Below are 14885 nucleotides of genomic sequence, written 5' to 3'. Positions count from 1 at the left end.
AGCAGAGGTCTCATATGGAGTACTTAACACTGTGCACTTTCACCAAAGTCACCAAGAATGAGGAATTTTCTTCCCAAACTTGCAACTTTTAAATCCTTGAACCATTCTGAAAGTAAACCACACAACAGAAGTGATCAGACTAGACAGTGCTTTCCCCTCTCCATTTTTTAATCAGAGAAAAGCCTGCTGTTTTGAGAAGGCTTGCACTGCTTTTCCAAGATTACTAGGATCAGCAAAACCAACCTTGAATGCTTTTCTGAAATCAGGCTGTGTTCTTTTGCAAAGTTTTCACTCCTCGGCACAAAATTTATTTTCATTCCTAAGTTGCCAAGAAGTCCTGACTGGGTATTTGCTATGGGTGCACAGAGGGCAGGGCATGGCTCGTAACCAAAGTAACAGCAGGCATGTAAGCCAATTCATTTCTTTTGGAAAGACCACAACGAAAGAGACAGGACAACGCAATGCCCTAAGAGGTAGGTGAGAAAGAGGATCCGTTTTGTAGATTTGAGTAATTTAGCATCACTTAGCTGAAGTTATACTGAATAGATCTGGTGTGTGTGTGTGTGTGTGTGTGTGTGTGTGTGTGTGTGTGTATTGTCTTGCTGCTAATGACAGAGGGGCAATATTTTAAAGACAAATATTATCCGTCTGTCATTACTTTTAGTCTTTATTTTTTCCACTGTCTTGGTAAATGAGAGAGGGACAATATCTTACTTACTGTGCTTCTGTCATTATTAGAATGTTTTTATTGAAATTGCCTTTGTGGCTCTGTCTCTGTGGTTCAAGATAAAACCAGAGGGACAGAGCCTCTTTAAGAGAAACGTAATAAAAAACATTTACTTAAAAAATATCCCTTTTTTATATTTTTATTAACAGATGTACTTAACCAGTTATGGAAACTGGTTATTTTCAGTACTGTGCATTTCTTGATTTTTAATTTTTTTTCGCCATTTTATACCTTATGTTGGCTTCGCTTTAATTACTTAGAAGCTTTCAGTTTTGTTTTCTCTTTTTACTTACCTTTTGTGATACTATTTTGTATTTAAGTGGCTGGACACTGCCCTACTGCACATGGAGCTGTTGCCCCTGTTACAGCAGGTTGCAGACAAGGCAGTGATGTGTCCCGTGCAAATGGTTATTAGCCCCGCTCACGCCCAAGAATTTGCCCTCATTTGGTCATGGTGATCTATTGCCAGCAACCTGCTTGGCTCGCATTTAAGCCAGGGCTTCTCGTGACAGCTTTCATTCTCATTTCGGCTACGACTGCACTTCCTTGCAACACCACAAAGCCACCCATTTTCTATACTTATTTATGGCTTTATTTTTTTTTTTCTGCTTTAAAATATACTTTCCACAGTGATTTAGGAGATGTTACAAAAAGTGGAAAAAGTACATTTAAAGTACTTCAGGCCATACACAAAGAGCTTCTCTTTCTGCCTTGCTTTACTTAGTGCACCAACATTAACAATGGAGACACTCAACCGGCTTTACTAGTTCAGAAACAAGCAATTTACTACCAGTACTGGTAGAGCTAAACTTCAGTGCAGTCTGCTAGCTTAGAGTTCTAGCACAATATAAAATATACCAGAGTAGTTTCTGCTTTCAGGGGGGGGGGGGGGGGGACTGGGCACACCAGCTTAACTAGGATTTAAAAACATTTCTGTGTGATGCACTCCTTACATCTCAGCATTATGCCTCTGTTGCAACATGGCAGCAACGTCTATTCATTTATTATTTTGTTGGTTTCTTTCTGCACCCATTTTGTAGTTGCATATGCAAGAAATAGCACACAACCTGTGAAAATATGGCAGTTACTGAATTTTGCACTGGCCACAAGCACTCCTCACTTTCTGCTACTCTTGACGTCAGTAATGGGTCAAGAATCTTGACACTGGTACAAAGTGCAATGTTAACAGTATGCCGTAGTGGGTCACAATTGTTTTGTTTGCTGAAGGTAAATTTACATCTAGGCAAAACACACCAATTCTTGTCTCCTTGGCTTATACGCAACTTAAATGTCAGTAAAGGTTCAGTACTTCCACAAAAGTGAAAGTAGCAGTTCATGGATATGTAAAAAGGCTGCGCATATATTTCTGAATATACAAAAAGTTAAAGTTAAAGGTGTAGACTGCCCTCAGCTGATTGCATTCTGTGTGCATACGCATATCAGTACATCTGCACAATGTCTGGTGTGTGTATGTGTGAGCATATCAGTACATCTGCACGTTATTCTGGATGAATCTGGGGCGAGCGGCAGATGTCTATGCATTTACTATCTTTCTAATGACAGAGGCACAAAATTTTACTTGGAGCAAAAAATTGTGCCTCTGTCATTATTAGAATGTTTTCATTGAAACTGCCTTTGTGACTCTATCCTGCTGTGGTTCGAGATAGAGAAACCAACCTAGAATGCTTTTCTGAAATCAGGTTGCCTCTGCTTCTTCTGCAAAGTTTTCACTCTTCTTCCTTGTGTCTTGCAACAGAGTGACAGAACCACAGTGGGACAGAGCCACAAAGGCAATTTCAATAAAAAGCATTCTTAAAAACACAGACACACACAGCCTTTCTACATATGCATGAACAGTGGTATAGCTACAGAATGTTGATGGCATAACCATAACAGGGCACTTGCCTTACACCCATTTAAATCAAATATAGTAAAAGTGGTACACAAAACAAATTCTGAACAAACCCTAAAAAGGTGAACCCACGTATGCTAATATTACTTCCAAGATGACATTTACATAGCTTGGTTGAGTAATTAAACAAAAAAATGTTTACATACATAGTAACATCAGTTTCAAATTCAACCTTTCATCACAATCCATGGAGTGTGATCACTAAAAATGTTTAGCAATCATACCTTTACTTTCACAAGTCTTTTCACACTTTTAATTTTCGCCTCACAGAAGGCACCACGGTACTTGGCACTAACATCCGTCCCCACTGTCAGGTAGGCAGGCTCATCTGCTGCCTGGAAAGGAGAAAAATGAACAGAACTTCTTTATTAGTTCAAAGTAGTTGATAAACTGTAGTGCAACAACTGAAAATTAAAGGAACCAATCCCACACCAATTCTACTCATTAAAATAAGAGACATCAGAAGGAAATCCGGAGAGGTCTAGTGCTGTAAAGCAAGCAAGATCTACTTTCCTGTGTTGTGCGACTAGTTATAGGTGTGTAGATGTTGTGACTAGTTATAGGTGTGTCATCAATGGCACTGAAACAGAAATGTTAAAATATACTTTGAAAACTGAAGACAATGCAAGGGAACAAAACATCTACCTTTCATCGATCATACTGACCTCAGGGTCTCAGAGTTGATCAAGCAGGATGCACCACTTGGTGAATGGCCTTTGGAAATAAAACTTGGGTGCACAAATTCCCAATTCAAAGGTCAACAGGCCATTTTAAATCAGATGCAGCCCGCTTGCTCTGCTGCAAGTTTCTATAACCATTATTTCATGGTTGGCTTTTACAATCTTGTACACAATACCAGTTAAAATGACTCTCAGGCTGCTTACAACACTAACAATGAAACACACACACACACACACACACACACACACACACACACACACACACACACACACACACACATATATATGTGAAGACTGGTAGAGATGGGTGAAGGCTGCCAGCCTAGCCAAACATATTTGGTACATAATTCTATTATTTGTAAATACTATGAATGTTAAACTTAAAATAATGTGGCAACATTCCCATCTGCTGTAAAGAAAGCCAAGTCAAACATTTCTCATTGGTCCTTTGAAATTAAATTTATATCACTGGCTTTGATGTTTTACAAGTCGGCTCCAGTCTGGCTAGATGAAGGCTTCCTGCCTATTGTTTTAAGGCTAAAGTTAATGACCAGAATTTACATTTGGAATGTCCTTTATTGTTCTAAATGTAAAAGAATGTAAATGCAGTTTGTCAGCCTGGGAACACCAGGAAGGTGTAAAAGTTGATGTTTAGCAGAACTGCAGTTTCAATTTAAACAGTGAGAACCAGAGATTATTACACATTTTGCCTTGACTATCCAACTCACAACACCCTGCCTTGCTCTATAAGTTATTTAGAAGTGTGTTTTCTTTTAGCAATAACTAGAACTCAGAAAGATTAGACTGTGTTTTTTCTGAGATGTCAAAACTGTACTACTGTGTTATTTTAAGTACTTCTGTGTGATCTCTGAACTTTCTACTATACAGTGCTAGTCCAAAGTATTGTCTTGTGTTTTTAATTATTTATTATTAAATATTTTAAAACCTTTCAACTGTGGTTGGTTTTGTGTAGAGATAGTTTAAACTATAGAGTACATCGCATATTTACAGAGTTTACTGTCCAAGTCACTCTAATAAGCCCTGAGACTGTTTAGTCACACTTACTAACTGGATAACAATATTGCACAGTAATAATTGGACACCCTTTAAGGGCCTTTGAGTAGCTGATAAGTATTAGTGGGTGGTGGCAAGTGGAACTACCATATATTCTGGGAGAAAGGGACACAGCTGGAGAAACTGCCAGCCTTCCCCAGGAGTGTCTGTGTGGTTGCATATACTCTTATCTCAAAGTGCGTGTGTGTGTGTGTGCGTCATCTACTTGGGCAGGGACACGAAGCACTGGTTGGGCAGAGAGGGTACTAGAGGTTTTAGCTTGCCCATTAGGCTGAGACCTGGACCCTACAGCTGTGCCAGTGGGGAGTCTTATTGGGGACCTGGGGAGCAACCAGCCCCGGACTGACTGTGATCTCTGTGTGCTCTTAAGGGAAATTGCACTTTACTGTGTGTATTTGTTATCCTTTCTTCCTATATGAGACGCCCTCTCTGGTGTTAGTGGTGAGGATTGAGGTTCCTCGATTGCTGGGCCAGGGCACGGGCATCACAACATACAAACACACACAACACATTATATACAGCCAATAACACCAACACTAATTCCAATAAAATAAAATGTCTGTTAGCTTTGTGGAATGGGTTCTTACAACCCTTCAATGACTCGAAAGTGCTTATCCATTTTTATTTCATTAAAGTCTTCTTTGGTTTTATATGAAGTAACCATGCAGAACTGTGCTGAGACACAAGTAAACACTGCATACAGACACAGACACACACCTGAAAAGAATCTCTGAAGGGCTGAAAGCATGCTTAGTACTTATGCCCCGGTTTCTCTGTTAACAGAAAATATATATATTCAGGTCTTATTCGGTGGTTTTGTGAACCAAGTATGTCCGCTGGTCCTAGGAGTCCTTTCAGCCAAGATCCAGGGTCTCTAATGGAGCAATACAAATGAGTCACTGATAACAAAACCAAGATTTTGAGAGAGAAAAACATATTCCCCTTTACTTGTATCTCGGACTAGTTACTGTATATATTGCACCTTTTTGTGTGAATTTATATGACCAATCTCTCAACTTGATACTTCAGGAGATTCACAACTAAGAAAATCAGTGATCTCAAAAAAAATCTAACTTTTAAAGCAGAACGGCAGCCCTTTCTCCATACTCAAGGCTCCATGGAAATGCACCTAGGCTTTCCAGCCTTAAAACACCCAACCCAATTTCACATCCCATTCCTTCACAAAACAAATAAACTACCTGATTAAAGGAACTAAATCATTAACAGATAAGACATGTTTGCAAGATATGTTTGGGATAGCAATCTTTCCCTCACCTCAGAACAATATTCCACTACATGCCAGAGTAGCATTAAATCCTGTAATTCTTTATTTTCATCACAGTCAGAAATCAACATAATTTTCAGTTTAAGTAGTCCCATAATATGTTGCTGATACTTTTAACATATGAAACTGGCAGTTCAAGGCCCTAATGGCCAAAATAGCAGAAGTGTTCTTACCCAATCTGTCCAAGGCCCTGGAATCTCTATCAGAAGAGGTTTTGGCAGTAGTAGCTTTAATGCCTTTAGGCCCCCTGGGAAATGGTCTCTGGGTCCACAGTAGGATTCTTAAAAAGGAACTTGTGAGAGTCAGATACTCTAATACCCGTCAGGTTTCCTGGGAGCAGGAGGTAAAGTGTCTGGGCCCAGGCTAGATTCCAAGAAGGCATCATCTACAATGTCCAAGAGGGATAGCTAAAGGCCCGTGTTGAGGTGGGAATAAGAATTCCCTAAGCCTCTTTTTGGAGTTTTGAGTAATCCTGGCTTTCCCAGCGGAAATGCTCCCTAAGAGTGTGCAAGGTTTCACCAAAAGAAAAATCTTCTGGAGTGGAAGCAGAGGAAATGGTGTCCTCTGCATCAGAATCCTCATAGATAAGGGCAAACCCTGGTTATCAGCAGTACAAAACTAAAACAGTAATGACTTAAAATTATGAAAAAACTCAAGAGGTTTACGACTTATGTACATTTTATAAGCTGCAAATCATAAAAACGGCACCAGAAGTATACACAGACTGACGGAGGAGGAAAAAACAATACCTAGTTTGTTATCAATAAAGCAGGCTACCCACCAATCATACTCCACACAGCCATAACAAGAGTAATGAAAAACACACAACCTGTAATCATTCCCATATGAATCAATACTGGAAAGGAATAAGCCAAAACTTTTCATCTTGTAAAATGGATTAAATGGTTTTGAATTCTACAGAGCATTACACACATTTTGCGTTACCAACTACACAGTATGCAGAACAATCACATTCAAATGTTTCAGTTTTCAAAGAGCAACAATTCATCTGTCTCTTTCACTGACTTGCTTTAAAGATGATCAGGGCCCCTCTCTGCATATTATTTTAGGAATACGTCCATTTCTTACAGTTGTACTGATTTATTGGGGGGTACTCAGCAGTTTGATAATTGTAAACTTTAAATGGCCTGTATCCCTGACCAGTTACACAGATTCTTCTTCCCCAAACATCTGGATGGGTTACCTACCAGGTAGTGTACAATAACCAGCAATGTAATATTTAAGATTCTTAAAGTGGTTAGCATCTCTTATGAATCTCTGAATGAAAGCATCAATTTAATATTTTCCAACACACTCCAAGACCCTGGCATTCCCACACAAGCTAATAAGAAGAGGAAAAGTGTTTGAAATAAATCTATACAACATCAGCACTTGCTACATCAACTGCAACTATCAACAACATTGCCACTTCACATTTGGAAATGGATGTTGGGAACATGTGTGGAGGTCCTGCATGTCTACAAAGGCAGTTAGCAGATGACAAATTTACCACTGCTTTTCTACACAATACTTGTATGATGCAGTCCATAAAAAGGTCAATTTAGGAGACTTGTCACAGTTTACAACTGTGTGCATGGGTGTTGCTGGTGTTCATTAACTGCAGTTATCCCTTGCCCATAAATTTTCAAACAGTTTTGTTGTGGACACTCTGCAGCCTGAATGAGACAAAATTCTCTCTCTTGTGAGAGAAGACTGGTGAAGGACTTTCACATTTTTGCTCAGAATTCTCGGTAACTGAAGGACATAGGAATACTACAGGAAGGAAAAAAAAAAGGAAACAAAATATTGAAAACTTTAGCAACATATCAGAAAAAACAAATGTTGGGACGATAACTATAGGTCACCCATAAATGTTCACTACAGAATATGAAAACCGAGTTAATAGTTAAAGAAATAACCAAGGTCTTGGAACGGAAAAAAAAAGCAGGCGTGACAGAAAACAACAAAAGAATGAAGTACTACTCTTATGAGAAATTAATTAATTTGCAAAAGGAAGGTACATGGAAAGTTGATACTGGACACTGTTACTTAGCAACATACCTCTCAAATGTTGATTTATGCCTCATATTTTTGGTCCGTTCGTCATAATAATGACATACAGTTGAGTTTCAGACCTTATATTTCTTGGAAAATAAATACTAATATTTGTCTTAAAGCAAAATGACTGCCGCTTCACAGGTTAACGCTCCTGCTCCAAAAGACAAGAATAAATGCAAATAAATTTGTGCGGAACAGGAGTGAGAGTAAGAATATAACAAAGAGTAGTTAGTCCCAGATGTGAAATCCACGAAGTTTATTTCAAATAAATTACAAACGGATAAGCGCTTTCGCTATGTTAGCTTCATCAGATCCATAATGTTACTTGGCAACATACCTCTCAAATGTTGATTTATGCCTCATATTTTTGGTCCGTTCGTCATAATAATGACATACAGTTGAATTTCAGACCTTACATTCCTTGGAAAATAAATACTAATATTTGTCTTAAGTTTACCCGGAAAGTCCGAATGGGTAATAGCCATCATCAAAGGCCTGGGGAGAAAAGCTACATTTGCTTACACTGCAATATACCAAGTTCCAGTTAAACAGTAGTTACATGTCTATTCACGTTTACACACATACAGTAGCTACATTTACACATTCAAAGATTTTACAGAGGTAGAAGTTAAAGAGAAAGCCCACATGCAACTTAGTGAACTGTACAGGCAGCAGTTATGTATAAAAATGGCTTTGTCATTTCAGTGAAAGGTTGAGAGTACTCTGTTTAAAAGGAGAAACTAGTATAGTAAGCACAATGTCTTAACCTGGTGATGAGCATGTGCAAGACCAGGATTGGTTAATATGTTGTTTAAGCAGTGGTTTAAAACTATTGAGTTTGCCAGACAGTTTTACTTGTGTGGGGATACTATTTCAGAGTTTAGCAACTTACTGGGAGTAGAGTTAGAGACATTCTCCTGCGACATTTGACTTATTTGTGAGTAGTAAGAATGTGTTACTGAAAACGGAGGTCCCCTGCTAGACAGTAGGGCAGTAATAAGTTTTGTAGTGCTGGGCTTTTTTGTGGATGGAGGAACTTGCATGCTGCAGTTAGTTGTGAATATGTTAAGCAGTGGTATAGTTCAAGCCAGTTTAACTGCATTAAGCTATGACAATTGGTGGGTCCTGTGAGGGAGACAGATGGCAAATGTAGCTAATTTACTGCATCAGGAGGCAAGTTTCTTTGAGTATTGTTTACGTTTGTTAGGATAAGAGCAGCATTTAACAGAGTTGGCAATAAGAAGGTGGTTGCTAGAGTTTTTCTTGCAGTATCTGTAAGAAATCCATTGACCCTACAAAGGCAGCCTAGTTTCCAGTGTGTAGATTTACTGGTGTGCAATATATACTCATCATACTTGAGACTCATCTATTATAAATGCCTAGAAGTTTACTTTAAGTCATAGTTTCAATGAGAGTATCATTTGCTGACTTTACAGTAAAATACTGCTTTTGATTTTGGCAACTTTTGAGGTAAAAAGCATTAACTTAGTTCTCTTGGGATTCAGTAGGAGATTTGACTCTGAACCAAGTTTCTACAGAGGAGAAATACTTCTGGGTAATGTATTGGAGTCCTACTGTTGAGGCCGCACATACTTCTGTGGAGTTGTCTGCATACTTATCTAAACTAGCGAGGCGAGTGGACATGTGCAGGTTATAAGTATATTAAATAGCAGAGGGCCCAGGATACAGCCCTGAGGGACACCTGTAGTAACTGCTTGCAAGGATGAGTAGCTTTGTTGCCAATCCATTTAAATGCTTGTTGCCTTCCAAACAGGTAGCAAAGAAACTACGACAAGAAGTACTGCGAAAGTCCTATTGAGAAGAACTGAACAAGACACATTTCAATAATATTTTGGAGAAGGGAGAAGAGAATCTTTATGGGTTTGTAGTTAAACTCTGTAGATGTGCTGCCTTTGTGCAGTGGTATTATGTAGGATTTTTTGCCATAGTGATGGGAAGTGTCTTTATGCTACCTACCTATTAATTAATACGGACACAGGGAAGCCTAGGACTTCTGCATCCATTTTTAGGTAGTTGGTCTACAGCTACGGAAGTGGTATTTAGTTAAAGGAGCAACTTCAGTTTTAGTCCAGTACCCACCTCACTCAATGAAGAGCTGTGGATGGTCTTGGTTGGACATGGGTAAAGAAAGGGGGTCAGATGTTTTAGTGTCCAAGAGAGATAATATTGATAGTTTAATTTCTACTTTATACAACGTGGGACTAGAGTCTGTCATAGTCTGTTTTTGGAGCGGGGAGTAGTAGTCTTGCCAGAGTGGAGTACTTTAAGCGATGACCAAACAAGTTGAGTTGTTTTGAGGTTTGTCTTGTAGGCTGGTATAGTATGCTTGCTTGTCCTGTTTGGCATGGCGTTTTGCAAGGTTTCCAAGATGTCTAAATTGCTGGAAGGCATACTGAATTCTATTTTTATACCAATTTTTCCAGGCTTTATTCCTTTCGACCCAAAGTCTGTTTTTTAGCCATGGTGCGGGACTGGACTTTACTTAAGGCCTGTAAGAGTATGGTATTAATTTATCGCTAGTTATGTAATAAGAATAAAGTGTTCTACTGCACTACAATGTGGCATTGTTTTAAGTATATTCCGGTTATACAGTTTTAGTGTTTCATTGAAAATATACTTGCTGAAATGGTTTGGATTTCGTACTTTACTATAGATTACAGCGAGTTCTAATGGCATATGCTGGTATGTGGTCAGTTATGCTGAGAAGCAGCAGAAGTTTATCTGGTTTGTAAGAATTCAGTCTAATGTAGTGTGTCTCCTTATTGATTCTAGTGGGCGTGGTTATTAACGACTTGAAGCTGTACAAGTTTATGAATTCAGTGAGGGTAGTGGAATTTATGAGTTGCCAATCTTTAAGTAATATAGTTTCATGATTAATTTGTTCGGATAACCAATACAGGAGGTTTTCAGCAATATCTAGGTTATTCCCAGGTGGTGTATAAATTGCTGTTAAACATAGTTTCCCTACTGCTGATTTTTTTACGAGTGTCATTAGATGTTCGGCATTGTTAAATTTGGTATTAGAAAGCTACTACAACAGGTTTTCCAAGTTTTTAAGAGCAGCATTTAAAAATATGTCCCCAATTTTAGGCCATTGTCTCCCCCCCCCGCCATTATGTTTGGCTTTCTTGCACTTAAACTGAGTGTTATACTTAGCAATGGTTAACAGGGTTTGAGACCTAGCATTCAAAAGCAACCCAGTTAACAGTGACCAAACAATGACTTGGTTTTGAGTGAAAAAGACAAAAATCAAACTGTGGGACTACAGAATTGCAGACTCAGTTAAACCAGAAATAAAACTTTCAAACCAAAACTGGGAGACATGTACCAGTCTGTGGCAAAACAGCAGCACACTAACAACTACGGGCAAATGAACCGGGGGGGTCAGAGATGCAGAGAAAAAGGAGGTTAGTGTGGCTTGAGAGAGTGAGACAGAGAGTTCCTGAAAAGGAAAGGACATTTCGCAAGCTAATAAAATAGGCACTACTATGCATCAAAGTGTAGAAGATTTTCTGTAATAATTTAAATGTCGTTAGGGCAAGACGAAGGGGTTGGATTCAGGTAGGTTGGTCCTTTTCTTGTAACTCAGCAAGGAGGACATAGCTTGAGAGGGGTTGCAAGTAGACAATTTGTGGTAATTTTTTGGCAAAATATCTTCATGAATGTGAATGGGATAGGTTTTGAGGCATCACTACATTATGTGAGGAAGATATCTACACGAGTTTGCATTTTAACATTATTAAACATTATGACCAGTCTTCAAATTTCTGACTTGGTAGTTCTGAAATGTGAAAACATTACCAACTTGGTTATGATTATATGCACCTTTGTCAAAGGAAAGCAAGTTTCTCACATAAGCTAATGCTATCTTTTGTAGGATAAGTTTGCTTACAGGCCCCCTTTTACGATTTAGTTCAGAACAGCTACAACAAAAATGTGGTCACATCTACATAGGTATTGAAAAATCTCTCACAGATGCACCCAAGTAATGTTGGGTGCAACACATTTGCTACAAAAGCAACACAAACTTTTTAGCATATTTCTAGCAAAGTGTTAACAGAGCCAAGAAGAATATTTCAGGCCTATGGTAAAACAAAATTCACTAAATTCGACATTTCAAATGCATTTTACAGATTTAGTCTAAAAGCACAGAAGAAATAAATAAAACAGTGTTTTAGCCCCCATGTGTCCACCACACACTTAGCCAATTGTATTCCAACTCAAAGATCACTAAGGAAAGCAGCAGTCTCGCACAAACCACTCAAACACAGCATACAAACAGCAGTGTAAGGGAAGGTTTCTTTAAATTCCCCTGCATTACCAATACAAAACAAAATGCACATAGTGCATATCTATAGCAGCGTTACTTAATCCAACGAAAGATTCACTTGCACTACTATAAATGCACACGGACGAATAAAACTCATTACTGTATGAAATAATCATTGATGTTAAGTTCAAAATAAAAAAAAAAAAAAAATCAGACCATGTGCTTTTAAAAAACAAAATGAATCCAATATTCCAGTTTTTAGTTGCAATACCACTAATCTAGTGAAACAAAATACAGTGTGCATACTGAGTCAATAGATCAATTCCAAATTCAATGAGGGGGGTTATTTTTGAAGGCTTCATTTTTTAACATAACTTTGCAATCAGACTGATGCTTGGGTAGGGGTACAGAAGTAGTCAAGATGTACGCCAATATTACCCATATCCACCTGGGAATTGCTGGTTATTCGAATCCCTTTTACAATCATGTCAATCGTTTTCTCAAGGATTCTTTTGCTGTAGTGTAGCACAGAAGACAGTGCTGGTAACAAAAACACAACAAATTACGCATCTGTTTTTATGAACTGTGAATTTTTGGAGTGAGAATTTAAAATGTTCCAGGTCGTGGCATCACTGCAATAGTGATGGCCATGAAGCAATATTCTTTTAAGAATCAAGCCAGACATAACACACACACCTACGTGGAATACAGTATGCATCCCTGGTTTACATTTCAGAATAATTCATCGTCAGATCTTGAAAGAATGATGGCTCACTACAGACAATGCAATTGCAGAAAATGAACTCAACAGTATCTGGGATGAAATTACAACTATGAGTTACAAGAATGACTTAGAAAAAAAAAGCTTAAAACACACATGCATGTGAGTACACAAGAAAAACATATCTTTTAGATACAGTAGCTGATCCAGACATCAAGTATTCGAACAACATCCTACGTTTCTCAAGCACCTGCAACTTTGCAAAGTAAATAACGGGCCATGGGACTTGCACAGAATGTATGCACACAATGTGTACATCACATCTAAGCATGCCGGCATTAAGAACCACAAGCCACAGACCTGGATTGAGATGCTAAACACCAGTATACACAGAATGTTTAAATTGATAAGTCTCACAGGAAAGCATAGCACACACCTTCTACTAGACATTTTCAACTTCTGTGTTGCAATTCTGGTATGGAAGCAGGGCAGAGAGGGTTACCAAGAAACAAGTCACACACTACCATTCAAATCAGGCATCACAGAGTCAAGGTCACTACCACAATGAAAGAAATGGTACTCAGACAGCTCCTATTAAGTGGACGGATGTGACTGTGTATATATATATATATATATATATATATATATATATATATATATATATATATATATATATATATATATATATATATATATATACATATATATATATATATATATATATATATATATATATATATATACACATACATACATACACACACACACACACACACACACATATACACACACACATACAATTTTTTTTTCGAGTAATTCAGAGCTGATGTGTTGTTCAGCTCTTGTAGTGAAGCAGATCAGCAGGAAGACAGACTGATGAAGGTAATATACTAATAGTAGACACATTAGTGGGTCACTCCACAGCACATGTTTTAGTTACTTTATTAATAGGGCCATTCAACCCAGCTCAACAAAATACCAAGCAATATTTAGCGAATAAGCATAGTTTTACACTAAACGAAAACACTAAAACCTACAGCAACAGAAGTGCTACTCGAAAATACATGTTGTAGTCAAAGAACCATCACATATCCTCATTTTAAATGCTATTTGTTTTTGTATTTTGAAACTTCCTCTTTTTCATGCAACCACTGCTGAGTGTTAAGACTTCAAAATTAAATGCTGGCTCTAAAATGATTCTCAGATTATTTAGTAATTTGTTATGCAACTGACTTTTACACAGGCAAGAATAAAAAATGCACACTTGTTTGAGTATAATGAGCTGGCAGACTTTAGGGACTCCCTGCAGACCGCTGTCTATGTTGGGTGAGCAGATTGACTGGGGAGAGGATTTTTGAGATAGGATACAGAATCGGAATTGCCTAGACATAGCAATGCCTTGCTGAGTCTAATTACGATGGCTGCCAAAAAAGCAATTACTAGAAAATGGAAACTAAAGTCTAGACCAACTCTACTAGAAGTAGTGAATATAGTAAGAGAAACAAAAACAACAAACTGGGATGTTTAGAAAAGGGAATGCGCAAACTACATAGGAAAAAAATGGGAACTGTGAGAACAATATATGCAGAGAAGGAACGAGGTTTAAGAGGCAGGATCTGAATGAGCCATATAATGCTTAACTGACAATGACAGGACAGATAACAACGGATATACAATGTTTGCAACTACAGTTGTTTCAGTGGTGTTTGATGTACAATGTTTGCAACTAAAGTGGTGTCATTCTGTTTTTCCATTTCTATAACTATAAAATTGCCTATATTATATATGTGATAGTTTAATAAAAATATTTGAAAGAAAAAAGAAATGAAGCACACTGATAAAAAATGCTGACAGCTACCATCTATAAGGACAATCACTTACTTTTACCATACTCTTCTTCTACTAGTTTATGAAGGATTACCTCACTTGACTACTCTAGGAATGGTGCTACAACCACCACAAGCAATCCAGATAGTGAACCAAAGTAAACATACATTTAGAAAGGTACAAACCACTGCTTCATGTTTAAAAAAGGCATCCAAAAGGACTGACAGTGCCCTAAACCCCCCCCCCCCAACACACACAGAAAAGCCACAAGTTTCAACTTTCGGCTAAGATTATCAAGCAACTCCTTTTG

The 14885-nt window shown here is 38.0% G+C and overlaps 1 protein-coding gene across 1 annotated transcript in view; it reads right to left on the bottom strand.

The window, feature by feature from the left end:
- Positions 1–14885, bottom strand: part of ARID4A (AT-rich interaction domain 4A) — an 877572-nt gene that overhangs the window by 847270 nt on the left and 15417 nt on the right. The window contains exon 3 of the mRNA XM_044073577.1: positions 2864–2974. Coding sequence (XP_043929512.1) covers positions 2864–2974 — 111 coding nt within the window. The remainder of the gene's footprint in view (positions 1–2863; positions 2975–14885) is intronic.

This window comes from Protopterus annectens, chromosome 6.part0 (assembly GCF_019279795.1).
Source record: "Protopterus annectens isolate FY-2018-M chromosome 6.part0, PAN1.0, whole genome shotgun sequence".
Classification (NCBI taxonomy): Eukaryota; Metazoa; Chordata; order Ceratodontiformes; family Protopteridae; genus Protopterus; species Protopterus annectens.
Note: the sequence above shows the minus strand (reverse complement) of the source record. Positions and strands in the feature narration are given on the sequence as shown.